Source organism: Dendrobates tinctorius, unplaced genomic scaffold, assembly GCF_039654945.1.
Source record: "Dendrobates tinctorius isolate UK_male_01 unplaced genomic scaffold, ASM3965494v1 ptg000069l, whole genome shotgun sequence".
NCBI lineage: Eukaryota > Metazoa > Chordata > Amphibia > Anura > Dendrobatidae > Dendrobates > Dendrobates tinctorius.
This window is the reverse complement of record NW_027361737.1, coordinates 19644921-19658997: the sequence shown is the minus strand read 5'-3', so window position 1 is coordinate 19658997 and position 14077 is coordinate 19644921. Positions and strand designations below refer to the sequence as shown.

The 14077-nt window shown below is 45.7% G+C and overlaps 1 protein-coding gene across 3 annotated transcripts in view; it reads right to left on the bottom strand.

The window, feature by feature from the left end:
• ACSL3 (acyl-CoA synthetase long chain family member 3) overlaps positions 1–14077 on the bottom strand; it is a 140851-nt gene that overhangs the window by 81533 nt on the left and 45241 nt on the right. For all 3 annotated transcript variants that reach the window (XM_073581136.1, XM_073581138.1, XM_073581137.1), the window contains exon 3: positions 5109–5286. In XM_073581136.1, coding sequence (XP_073437237.1) covers positions 5109–5286 — 178 coding nt within the window. The remainder of the gene's footprint in view (positions 1–5108; positions 5287–14077) is intronic.

Here is a 14077-nt window from a genome sequence, read left to right as displayed (position 1 = left end):
CACCAGTCAGAGCCGCAGCAGTCAGCAACTGAGAGGAGAAATTGATTTTTTTTTTTGCTATGACAAAAATGGTAGAAGTTCTGCAACAAGCTGATGACTTCTGCACTGGAAATATGGCTGGAACACAGGCTCGGACTGGCAGCCTATAGGGGAACAGGGGAATTCCTCAGTGGGCCCCTGTACAGATCTGATCCCCCAACCCCATTGTATAGGCACTCCTTGGAATAATTCACTTAATTCACTCAGCACAGAAAAAAGCAGCATCTTAGCACTCATTAGCCAAACTACCTAGTTTTTTATTCTATAGAGATAAGGGTAAATTTGTGATTGTGGAGGTAGTGTAATATTTGTATGCAGGTGAAAAGTGCCTCCCCCAAACTCCAAGTTACTAGTGGGCCTTTCTCATCCCAGTCCAACACTACTGGAACACATAAGATAAATGCTTTTAAGACTAACAATGGTCGAGAGACCTACTTCTGACTGATTATAGAAATTTTTCCAGGCCCAGAAAAATCATATGAGAATCTTGTAGAGTTGCCAAAACCTCGGACTAACGTCATGAGGAAAGAAGAGAAAGCAGCTGGAAGAAGCCAGAGCTGCGCTCTGTAGAGCCCTCACTTGTCAGCACGAGTGCGGAGAAGCTTTCATGCACTCGATGATGACAGTCCTGCTGGAGTTCATGGACACCGAGTGATACACACACCAACAGCGCTGAGCCTTCAGAGCCATGTGAAAAAGTCAGGATTACTGGGGAGAAAACAGGGCCTCCACGTCCTGCTGCCTGTTCACATGCGCCAGGTAATAAAACCCCCCCACACGTACTGACCGTGTGCTTTATCCACAAGGCTTCTTCTATAAAACGTTAGCAAACAGTCGCATTTTCCCTTCATCCGAAAAGCCTCTGACGCCAAGTACAAAAATATATGGTGCCCGGTGACAAATCCCCAAAAAGCTTCATACGTAGTAACAACACATCATGAATGAAAATAAAATGTATCATAAGATCTCCCAAAATCTCCACTGTCCGCCGTTGTACACTGACAATCATGGCCAGGCCTCAGTGTTGCGATGGGTCTGGTGGAGGTGACACTACATAAGCTACAATGCTTGGGGAGCGGAGGTGCCCATTTAAGCCCTAAAGTCTTCCTAGGTGGTCACTGCTGGGCATTTTCTGGTGGGCCATCCTGCGGCCAGCCTATACCCTCAGGCCAGGGCAGTGGTTATAGTGGAACCTCTGTAGGGAGAGGCACATGCTGATTTACCACTTAGTCACTTCCTACACAGGTTCTTGGGCAGGGTGGGCATGACACGGATGGCATGCATGCAAAAAATCCCCCAGATCAGCAGAGATCAAAGTGTCGTCTCCACTCCAGGCAATAGTTGCATTTTCAGCTTACACAAATTATCACTAAAGCCCCCCCCCCCCCCCCCCCCCAAAAAAAAAAAAAAAAAGCAAGGGGCAAAGACAAACGTTTCCTTCAGGTACCCACTTGGCAATCAGATAATTAATTACAACTCTTTCAACGAGACATGACAACCCTTTGGGTACAAAATGTGACTACTGTTACTGTGAAGAACCCTTTCTTCAACATGTAAAGGCAGTCTCCTGATTTGCTGGATGGTTTTGCAGCAGTGATTATAATTGGTTGCTGTCTTGTGGCACCATCAATGTGTAGCTATCATGGGTTTCTAGAATTGTAATTATTCTTATGATGAATATCACATTTGGGAAAAGTGCACTACAGGAATAGAACTAACTCAGCCATGGAGAAGCCATATAATGTAAGTGAAAGTGGAGTATCAGCAATTTGTGCATTGGGTTTACGCTACTGGAAATTGCCCGTAAAGCCTGGACTTATTTTCCCAAAGAAGCCAAAATCAGATTTTACTGCAACATAGTGTGTGAGAATCCGGTACTACTGTGCAGTCGGACACAACGCTCTGCTCCATTACATGCAGGGAGTCAATACAAATCTAAATAGGGTTAATGCAAGTGAATCACAAGTCAGAATGACGCTTGTCTGATCCACCAGGTATTAGTGCTTGTTCACACTGTCTCTTACTAGAGGCCAAAAATGTCCATTCCTCAAGCAGAAGATGCTTCGGGAATCGCTCTTTTCTCTGGAGTTTTGTAATCTTGAAGCATTTTTCATTTTTTTTTTCCCAAGTTTTTGTTTTTTTCCCGGACACTTTTCCAACATTTTATTCCGTTGACACTGAAGAAACACTTAAAAACATGCTTGGGTGCTGTTTTAACCTTCCCTTTGACTTCTATTCTGTAGTATAGAGCAACTCCCTAGCCAAGGGACTCGAACATAATATACGAGAGCGCCCAAATACTCGGCTAACACCCGAGCATGCTCGGATAAGGCGTTCGCCCACCACTAATCAAGAACTAATGCAGTGTGAACAGACCCTTACATGGCTCATTCATAGCAGATCTCCCATGATCCAGGTCAAAATAAAATCAAGATTATTCACCAAATGCCCGTCAGCGCCGGATCCTTGCTGCTCCTCGTTGTCTTTTGGTGACATGGGTGCCGCAGTGCCGTCACGTCTACATCCTGTGACCACTGCAGCCAATCACGAAGCTCGGTGGTGAAGCTGTTTGTGATTACTGAGCCCACCAATTAGCTGCAGCTGTAATGTCACATTTACCGTATGTGACCACTGGAGCCAATCACTGGGTCCAGTGGCGATGCCACAGGGGGTTGATGGCGCGAGACCGTCTGGCCCACTGCAGCGGTGATGTCACGTTTACGGCATGTGACCACTGTAGCCAGTGACTGAGCTCAGCAGTCAATCGGTGGTAGATGAATGAGACGTTGAGCCCAGTGATTGGCTCCAGCGTGACATTGACGTCACTGCTGCAGCCTGTCAACAAATGCTAACAGAAAGTGGCGGAGAGGCAGCGCTAAAGTGGCAGTCGTTTATTAGCATTAATCGCTATTTTAACCCTTTGGAGATTTTACTATGAAAGAAGACAAACCCTTTAAAGCGAATTAAGCAAAAAATAGGGGCACACAACCTGCAGCCAATAGACCAGCAGAGGATTTATAATGCTACTTTATTTTTTGTACATTCTGCTTAGATTGAGCATTTTATGCATTTTTCCTTAAACGCAAGCTATTAAATGTACAAAGATCGGCCAGACGGCGGACATGACAAGTTAGAAAATCCCAGCTTGCACCATGTTCTATGCAGACAGTTGCTGTGTCAGGGGAAGAAGCCAGGAGTGAGAGAGCGCACGTTTCAAGAGCCGTGTGCCCCGCTCTGCGCGCTCCCCCTCACATCCTGCTGCCGACCCTTGTCATTGTCCAACACGGTGGGAAAGCTTCAGCCGGGGTGACGAGGGGACTACGGTTATTTACATTATCTGTAGAGCTGTCATGTCACAGGCCGGAGGGGGGATGGGATATTCCGGGGTCCCATACTCATTATTAGGACAGTGGAAGCAGACGGTGGGGAACTGTTCAATATACGATAAGGGGAAAGTGACGGAAAATCATCGCACCCACGTGTCAGCGTGCAAATGTCTGCTTACTGGATGTGACTCACGCTGAGGGAAAGCACCGGACCGCACGGATTCGGGTAAAAATCATTGGGAACGAGAGTACAATGGTGATAAGCAGAAGACGTTTCGGAAAACATCTTACCCAACTGCAGAGATTAAAGTCATCAAGTTGATTTGTGGAAACTCATAAAAGCTTGGAAAGTCCACGATCCAGGCCAGCGGCGTTCTGTCAATGGCGACGTCACATAGAGGGGTGAGGCGACATTGTAAAAGAGGATCTCTAATCCTTGTAGGGTCCCAACATTATCAATGATTAGCGGTGTGAAAAGAACGTGTTGTGTCAGATGAAGGACAGACCCCTGATATCTGCAGTGTGTACCGAGCACCCCGCCACATGATTATAGAGGGTCCCGGACCACAACGTTTGGCTTTTTCATGCCATTTTTGCACAACACTGACAAAATGCGTGGAGCTGGAGGGTGACAAGTGCATGCCAACCCCTGCTTGTCAAATTGATACTGAACACCATGAAGCTTACTCCAATCCCTGACTGGAGTAAGGTTTGTGGACAATTCATACCACGACTGATTCATTAAGAGGTGTGTGCCAATTAATGAACCAGGAGCCTTGCACTCCACTCCGCCCTCCCATCAAGACTAGCTTCATGATATATCGGGGGCCAATATTCATCAACAAGAAGATCAAAGGATCCCCTTTAAAATCCACATAAAAAAGCTTTAAATACTCTGTCAATACTCTTTGATCTAGATTTGGGGGAAGATCTGCTTCAAAATCTATGACAAAAAGCTCAGCGCCAACATACCCAAGGCCACTTCTTTCTGAGAAATCCATATAAAAGGTGCTCCACAAAGAAAAGTTAAGTCTTTGGATGTGATTTTAGTGCAGGAGTTATATTTTCTCCTTCAATATATTGATTTGTAAAATTTGGAGCATTTTTTTAATACTATTGTAAATGCCTCAAGAATGGCGCTTCATGCAGACTTGAGACATTTTTCCCCCTTTGAAATCCACAGGAAACTTATTCAATCAGTATGTGAAGCATTTTTTCTGTGGATTTTGGAGAAGAATCTCCGCTTTTCACGTAAACTGTCTGAACAATCCCAAAATCTGCTTCAATAAAACATTAAGAAAAACTTTTCCAAAACAGTTTCAGATCTGAAAACCACAAGGATTCCACATGTGGATTTCCCCGGCAAAACCATGTCGGATCCGACGGCCTCGCAGTACACAGGATGTGTAGAACAAGATGGCTCCAGTTGGGAATCTGCTGTCACCTGGCATCACAACATGAACTTCAATCAAACAATAATTGCGGCAATTTAGCAAAATTGGTGCAAAAGGGTAAATGGAGCAGCACAGAAAAATTACATTCCTCCATTGTGATGTATGAGGACAATACTGGAACGTTACATGATGCAAGATTATAACATAAACCAGATGTAATAATGGCAGAGGACAACAAAGCCCAGCACAGAAGAGGCCATTAAACATAATGTCTGCGCAGGCTTACAAGACGAGGATTACATTACCAGACGAGCAGCCAATTCCCCCCTGACTGCGGAGTATTACTCACGTGGGAAATTGGACATGAAGCATGCCTGCGCTGAGATTATCCACTCCGCTCGGGTCTCGCAAAATATGGCGATATTCGACCTGGGTTTCTGGCCAAGTGTAGAAAGTCCACGGCCGAAGTTAGATGCTGCCGAATAGGTCTCTTCATACGAGATCCAGGTGTACTGTCCGAGGATTACCTGAGAATGACAGGAAGGCACAGAGCACGTGGGCATTAGTGGGGACGCCATGCTGACTGCACACCTGCTATAGGACTAATGCAGAGTGAGGGGGCTGCACCTATCGCTTACAGTCTAAACACCCCAAACACATCGGATAGGACGGCCGCCATCTCCGCAATGGTGGCCACATCTGGAGAACAAAAGGATCGGCCCTTGGAAATCCAACATGCCGGATCCTTCTCTTCCCTGATATCATCGGTCGCGGGAGATTTGGGAGACCCCCATACAGATTAGTGTGTTAATGCCTCGCATATTGTCCGGTTCGGACGACTTTGATCTAGTGTGTACGGGCGGGGGGGGGGGGGGGCCTTCATGCACACGTCACACAGCTGCCAGTTATATGACGGACTCATACACAGACTCCTATGGGGCCGTCATGCCTTACGCACATGGTCGTCCAGAAATACAGACCTATAAACGGATGACACACTGAGGGTAAAAACGGACACATGGATTACGTGGATGGTAAAAACGGACTAATGGATGACACACTGAACACTAAGGGTAAAAACGGACACATGGATGACACACTGATGGTAAAAACGGACACACGGATGACACACTGAGTGTAAAAACGGACACACGGACCATACACTGATGGTAAAAACGGACACATGGATGACACACCGAACACTGAGGGTAAAAACGGACACACGGACCATACACTGAGGGTAAAAACGGACACATGGATGACACACTGAGGGTAAAAACGGACACATGGATCATACACTGAGGGTAAAAACGGACACATGGATGACACACTGATGGTAAAAACGGACACACGGATCATACACTGAGGGTAAAAACGGACACATGGATGTCACGCTGATGGTAAAAACGGCCACACGGATCATACACTGATGGTAAAAACGGACACACGGATCACACACTGAGTGTAAAAACGGACACACGGATCACACACTGATGGTAAAAACGGACACACGGACGACACACTGATGGTAAAAACGGACACACGGACGACACACTGATGGTAAAAACGGACACACGGACGACACACTGAGTGTAAAAACGGACACACGGACCATACACTGATGGTAAAAACGGACACACGGATGACACACTGAACACTGAGGGTAAAAACGGACACATGGATGACACACTGAGGGTAAAAACGGACACACGGACCATACACTGATGGTAAAAATGGACACACAGATGACACACTGAACACTGAGGGTAAAAACGGACACATGGATGACACACTGAGGGTAAAAACGGACACACGGACCATACACTGATGGTAAAAACGGACACACGGATGACACACTGAGTGTAAAAACGGACACATGGATGACACACTGAGTGTAAAAACGGACACACGGATGACACACTGAGTGTAAAAACGGACACATGGATGACACACTGAGTGTAAAAACGGACACACGGATGACACACTGAACACTGAGGGTAAAAACGGACACATGGATGACACACTGAGGGTAAAAACGGACACACGGACCATACACTGATGGTAAAAACGGACACACGGATGACACACTGAGTGTAAAAACGGACACATGGATGACACACTGAGTGTAAAAACGGACACACGGACCATACACTGATGGTAAAAACAGACCTACGGATGACACACTGAACACTGATGGTAAAAACGGACACATGGATGACACACTGAGTGTAAAAACGGACACATGGATGACACACTGAGTGTAAAAACGGATACACGGACCATACACTGATGGTAAAAAGTGACACACGGATCACACACTGATGGTAAAAACGGACACATGGATGACACACTGAGTGTAAAAACGGACACACGGACCATACACTGATGGTAAAAACAGACCTACGGATGACACACTGAACACTGATGGTAAAAACGGACACATGGATGACACACTGAGTGTAAAAACGGACACATGGATGACACACTGAGTGTAAAAACGGATACACGGACCATACACTGATGGTAAAAAGTGACACACGGATCACACACTGATGGTAAAAACGGACACATGGATGACACTGAGTGTAAAAACGGACACATGGATGACACACTGAGTGTAAAAACGGACACATGGATGACACACTGAGTGTAAAAACGGACACACGGACCATACACTGATGGTAAAAACAGACATACGAATGACACACTGAACACTGATGGTAAAAACGGACACATGGATGACACACAGTGTAAAAACGGACACACGGACCATACACTGATGGTAAAAACAGACATACGAATGACACACTGAACACTGATGGTAAAAACGGACACATGGATGACACACTGAGTGTAAAAACGGACACACGGACCATACACTGATGGTAAAAAGTGACACACGGATCACACACTGATGGTAAAAACGGACACATGGATGACACACTGATACACAACACGGATGACACTGGCAGCGGTTTTTCGCGTAGATGTTCTATATGGACATGTGCAGGATTCTTTACAGAAAGAATCCAATGCTGGAAAACGAGTTGCAGCAGGCCCGGGTTAGTGCTCTGATTTAGGGCGATACTGCTCCCTATCTAACCTTTCCATAATGCTTTCCATGTGCACGATGGCGATCTGTGACGTTAGTGGTGGAAGTAACCGGCACGTGCGCACAATTCCTCGTCGGTGATTATTTCGTGAACACGGCTGTCACTCTGTTCCCTAATGACCGGAGCAGGGGATGAGCTCAGGCTCCAGCGTGCGCTCTGTTCCCTGAGGAGTTGTCCCAGTGCACGTCAGCACCAGTCACATGCCGGACAGCAGAGAAGCTGGAATACAAACTATACCAAAGTGCTCTGCAGGCTCTGGAGTCCAAGAACTACAACTCCCAGCATTTAGCATAAACTGCATACAAAACCAAGTGAGCAACAAACACATATTACTGGCAGCATCATCCACAGCTACGAAACTTCCCAGCCAGCCATTAGCAGAACACTCATCAGGTCACAGCTAATTCTTCATGAATGTAGATACAACATGAGACATTGTAATCTGCAGTTAGTAATGACTGTACAGTGCTGACTGCCCCATCCTGGGGGGGGGAGCCACTAATACTAACTACTGTTTGCTGGTGCTTGGATTAAAAAGGTCTAAAATCAGTTTATTCTGCTGTGTAACTTATTCTAACCTGTACACACACTGCCATCTGCTGGCCACACGTGAAATGGCTCGCCCAGCATTTGTTTTGTGTACCTCTTACTTCTACATTTAGTTTGACAGGTAAGTGTTCATGGTGATTTAAATTGGCAAAATACAGCTCAGAGGGTCTCATCATCTATAATAAGCTCATAATACCCACATACTAATGTCAGGCTAGAACTGGTCCACTGGAGGATGGGGGAAATCACCTGGTGGGCCCCTAAGCGTCGCAGAGTAGGCCTCCGGACTCGGAGTAGAGGGTGGCCGCCAGTTCCAAGACTATTTTCAGCTCGATATGCATACTTGGACACACATCTAGCTGAAAAGTCCTGCGGAGCAGAAAGCCACTAGCTCCCTGCCCCACACCACCAGCGTATCAGACTCAGCCGCAGCGGGTGTAACAACATCATTGCATCATCCGCACCAAAAGGGGGAAGAAGCTGCTTGTCTTGGGAGTGGGGACACAAGTGAGAGGAATGCTTTTTGTTTTTTTCTGTTTTTTTTTTTAAATAACATTTTTATGAGGGGACGTTAAGAGCGCGAGGGGACATTACTGTATGGGGCCAATTACTGTATGGGGCCAAATGTCCCTCCTTGTGGATCTATACATTATTAATGATTTATTTATGGGGCCATAATATGAAACGTTCCAAATGTAACGACACATAACAAGTGGATGCTTTTACTGTATGAGGGCAGAAAATGTGTACGTTACATGTATAAGGGTGTCATGGAGAGAGGACATTACTACTGTATGGGGGCACAAAAGAATGTACTACCGTTTAAAAGGCGACATATGTATTTGTGGCGCCCCTGAGGCTCAGTCGCCACAGAGGTACTGCACCTTCTCCTAAAGTGTGGTGCCCCACCATCCAGGTAAGGTGGGAACTCCTTTCCACGCTCCAACACTCGCACCCCACACAACAGAGTAGTTCTGCACAACCACATTGCGGCTCCTTGCTTAGAGAGAAGCAGAGCACCTTTGGTGGTTCCCTGCTTGGAACAATGGATGTGCTGGGAGGTGGGTGGAGTTTAGAATACATAAAAGAGCGGGATGGTTTAGGATTACAGGTCAGTCAGTGAGGCTGAGAGAGGAAGCCACTCGGAGAGGAGTGGGGATCCCTGGAAGAGGGATGGAGGAAGGAGTGCTGCAGCTGCCTCAGTGACCTGAGCCAGCTGGCACGGGAAAGGAAAGAAGGAGAAAGGCATTGAACTGAAGCCTGAGCTTCCATAGGAGGGAAAGCCAAGTACGGAACGTAGGAGTAAAAGGGAACACAGAGGATGTGGGTTAGAGGATGTGGGTTAGAGGAAGAACCCTGCCTAGAAGTTCTAAGCGCAAGGCCGGGGCCCGGTCCCAGAGGTTGTATGAACACTAATGGTTCTGCAGCAGACACCGGTGGAGTAGTGGGCTGTAAATGCACTACTCCCATCTAAGACTTGAGGCACAACAGCAACACGGATAGAGAGCCGGGACTTAGGAATAGAGAGTCCCCGAAGCAGGCTACAGCTGTCTGCCGTGCAAGTAGAGTTCTTGGGTACATCTGTCAGGAGGAACTCCAGTGTAACAAGGTACTGGAGATCTTCACACTTAAAGGCGCTATAGAGGAGACGTTGAGGAAAGGCACATAAGTTGGCGGGGTGTGGAAGGGAGCATTCCATCTTCCCTGGTGGTTGACTGAGTCCCTGACCCGAAGGACACGGCACAGAAGCGGGCACTACAGACTGAGTAAAGATTTGGAACTACATGCCCTGGTGTCCTCCATTCCTTCCTGCGTCCGTCCGCTTGGCACTGCTACATCCCCTGCGCCGTACACTACATCACCTAAGTGTCTCCACATCTACACTGTCCTGGGACAACAGCCCTGCCTGTGGAGGGCTATACCATCATTGCTGCACCACACCATCTGTCCCGGAGGATCTGCATGCAGCGTCGGCTTAACACCTCCCTTGCCGAACACCACAGGTGGCGTCACGAACTATTCATCTAACTACATTCCACCATTCACATCTTCCTATTACTTGGGCGCCCAGGGCCACGGTCCGGGTCACCGCCGCTGTGACACATCCCACCGACACCGGACCGGGACCGAGTACCCCACGGCCCTGGGAGGGCGACCCATATTAATACCATATGGGCCACAGGAGGGCACATACTGTGAGGGGGTCACATTAATGCTGCAATATATTATTTTTTAGGATACAGTTACTGTGCGGGGCAAAAGGGTGGCACTTTGGCACTTCTTCATTTAGCGCAGTGCAGAAGAGGGGGAAAGTGGAGAATGTGGCATGGGGACTCGAACATGTCACTCGAGCACCCGTAATACTCGGCGCATACCTCAGCACGCTAGACAGACTTGAGTAATGAGCACTTGCACACATAATTAATAGCGACCTGAGCTGGACGAAGGAAAAAAGAGAAGCTGAAAAACTTAATTTGTGGTCATTCGCATTACCTGCACACTTACACTATCTGCATAGTTACTGTGTATAATGTCACTGGTGAGAATATTTGTGGGAGTATTGTGGTTTTTGCAATAATGATCAGTATGGTGGTATTATTTGGACACTATGTGGTGGCAATGTGTGGTCTGGTCAGTGTGTGGTGGTTTTTGTTCCTTGTATGAGGTATTATTTGGTCACTATGTGGTGGCAATACGTGGTCTGGTCACACTGTGTGGGTGTTTGTCCCCTGTATTAGGTATTATTCGGTCAATATGTGGTGGTAATGTGTGGTATGGTCATTTTGTGGTGGTATGTGTCCCCTGTATGAGCTATTGTTTGGTCATTATGTGGTGGTAATATGTGGTCTGGTCATGGTGTGGAGATATTTGTCCCCTGAATGTAGTATTATTTGGTCACTATGTGGTGGTAATGTATGGTCTGGTCATGGTGTGAAGGTATGTATCTCTTTTATGTGGTATTATTAGTATTTTGGACTAATAGACAACAAAATACTATAGGTAACGAAACTCAAACAGGATGCCAGAAAAAGTGCCCAAAATTAAAATAGAACTCTTTATGGTTTTTATCATTAAAACCAAATAAACTAAAAGCCCCGTAATAACTAAAGTGATATATGATCACATAAAGTAATGGCTGTGACCAAAAAATCTTAAGGATAAATGTGATCCAATTCTTTAGTATAGAATTAGTATATAAGGACACACAGGTGAATGTGGTTGCAGAGAGAGAGAAAAAAAACTATTTCTATACAGGCCCTGTAAAAGCCCTCATCTCAGCCTCCTGCCTGCAAGAGTTGGCACCCAAAAGTATCGATGTGGCACCCCTAAGTATAGCACTAATATACAATAACATATATATGAAAATTAGTTACGCGATAGCTAAACTTGGCTCAGTGTTGAAATCCCCTTTCATGGTTCAAGGGGAAAGAAGAGGTCCCATATCATCTTGACGAGTTTCCCCCGTGACTTAACAGGATTCATTAAGCGACTTCTGTCCCGTCTTTGGCAATAGCCCACAATATGGGCACAGGGAAGGTATTTTAGCTAGACCACCACTATTTATATCCATTATCTCGGGGAAGCACATGGAATACGATGAGTAATGAAGCCATGTGTTAGTGGACCACATGAGGCGCTCACCCCGGAGTGGTCTTACTTCCAGCCGCGTCCTTCATTATCCCCATTAGATTACAGACCACCCTTCTCATCTGGTGATACAAGGACCCTCCTCCTGAAAACGCGGAATGCATCCCTATAGAGCCTGTTGTGTTGGAGCAGCCACCATCCGACTTCCCTGCAGACAGATATCTCTAGAGGACAATATCGGAGGTTGAGGTGGAACTGTTCCTCACAGGGATCCTTTCAAAGAAAAGCTAGGGATGTAAAAGGGTTCAACATAGTGGAAATCCCTTAGGCTATGTTCACACCTTGTTTTTGATGCGTTTTTTTTTTTTAAGGTAAAAACTGTTCTCTTGACAGTAAGAAACTCGCCTAAAAAAGCAGGTTTTGCTTAGTTTTTGCTGTGTTTTTGTCATGGGACATTGGACTCTTCTGCATGCTGATAAAGTTTAGTGCATAAAAAAATCTGCTTCTACTTCATCAGGTTTTGGCACAAAAAACGCAGAAAAAACGAATACCTGCGTTTTTGCAGCATTTTTTTCAGTGTTTTTTGCAGCACCCATTGCTTTCAATAGGTTAAACAAACTGAAAAAATGCTGAAAAAACGCTGAAAGAAAAAGGGACAAGCTGCAGTAGGCAAAAATGAAGGCATTGCACAAAATACGGAGGACAAAAAACAAGGTGTGTGCAAGAGATTTCTGAAAATAATCTGCAGCATGTCAATTCTCTGTGCGTTTTTGCCCTGCAAACTCTCAACGAGGCCTATAGAAATGCATAAAAGGTTTTAACCCCTTTCTGGCCTTGGACGGGATAGTACGTCCAAGGTCAGATCCCCCGCTTTGATGAGGGCTCCAGCGGCGAGCCCGCATCAAAGCCGGGACATGTCAGCTGTTTTGAACAGCTGACATGTGCCCGCAATAGGCGCAGGTGGAATCGCGATCCGCCCGCGCCTATTAACTAGTTAAATGCCCCTGTCAAATGCTGACCGCGGCATTTAACTAGAGCTTCCGGCCGCCGGGCCAGAACTACGCACATCAGTGACCCCCATCACGTGATTGGGGGGTTAGGGATACGTTGGCATAACAATCAGAGGCCTCCTGGACACCTCTATGGTTATTGATGCCAGATTGCTATGAGCGCCACCCGGTGGATGGCGCTCATAGCAATGCAGTAATTCTGCTACATACAGGTGATCTGCTCATTGCCTATATGTAGCAGAGCCGATCGCGCTATGGCAGCTTCTAACCTCCCATGGAGGCTATTGAAGCATGCCAAAATTAAAAAAAAAAAATGTTTTAAAAAATATAAAAGTTTAAATCATCCCCTTTCGCCTCTTTCAAAATAAAAAAAAAAAAAAAAAATCAAAACACACACATATTTGGTATCGCCACATTCAGAATCGCCCGATCTATAAATAAAAAAAAGCATTAACCTGATCGCTAATTGGTGTAGCGGGGAAAAAAAAATCAAAACACCAGAATTACGTTTTTTTGGTAGCTGTGACATTGCATTAAAATGCAATAACAGGCAATCAAAAGATCATATCTGTAAATAAATGGTATCGACAAAAACATCAGCTCGGCATGCAAAAAATAAGCCCTCATCCAACCCCAGATCACGAAAAATGGAGACGCTACGGGTATTGGAAAATGGAAAAAAAAAAATTTATTTATTTTTTTTTTAAGCAAACTTTGGAATTTTTTTTCACCACTTAGATAAAAAAGAACCTAGACATGTTTGGTGTCTATGAACTCGTAATGACCTGGAGAATCATAATGGTGGGTCAGTTTTAGCATTTAAGGCCCCGTCACACTAAGCGACTTACCAGCGATCCCGACACCGATATCAAGGTGTCAGGATCGCTAGTAAGTCGCTATGTGATCGCTGGTGAGCTGTCACACATCGGAAATTTAGCAATTTTCAAAAGTCACATAAAATAGTTAAGAAATAACATTTCTCACATGTATACTTTACATTTGCATCATTTTTGTAGAGAAAATGTTTTATGACGTTATAAGGGTCAAAAGTTGACCAG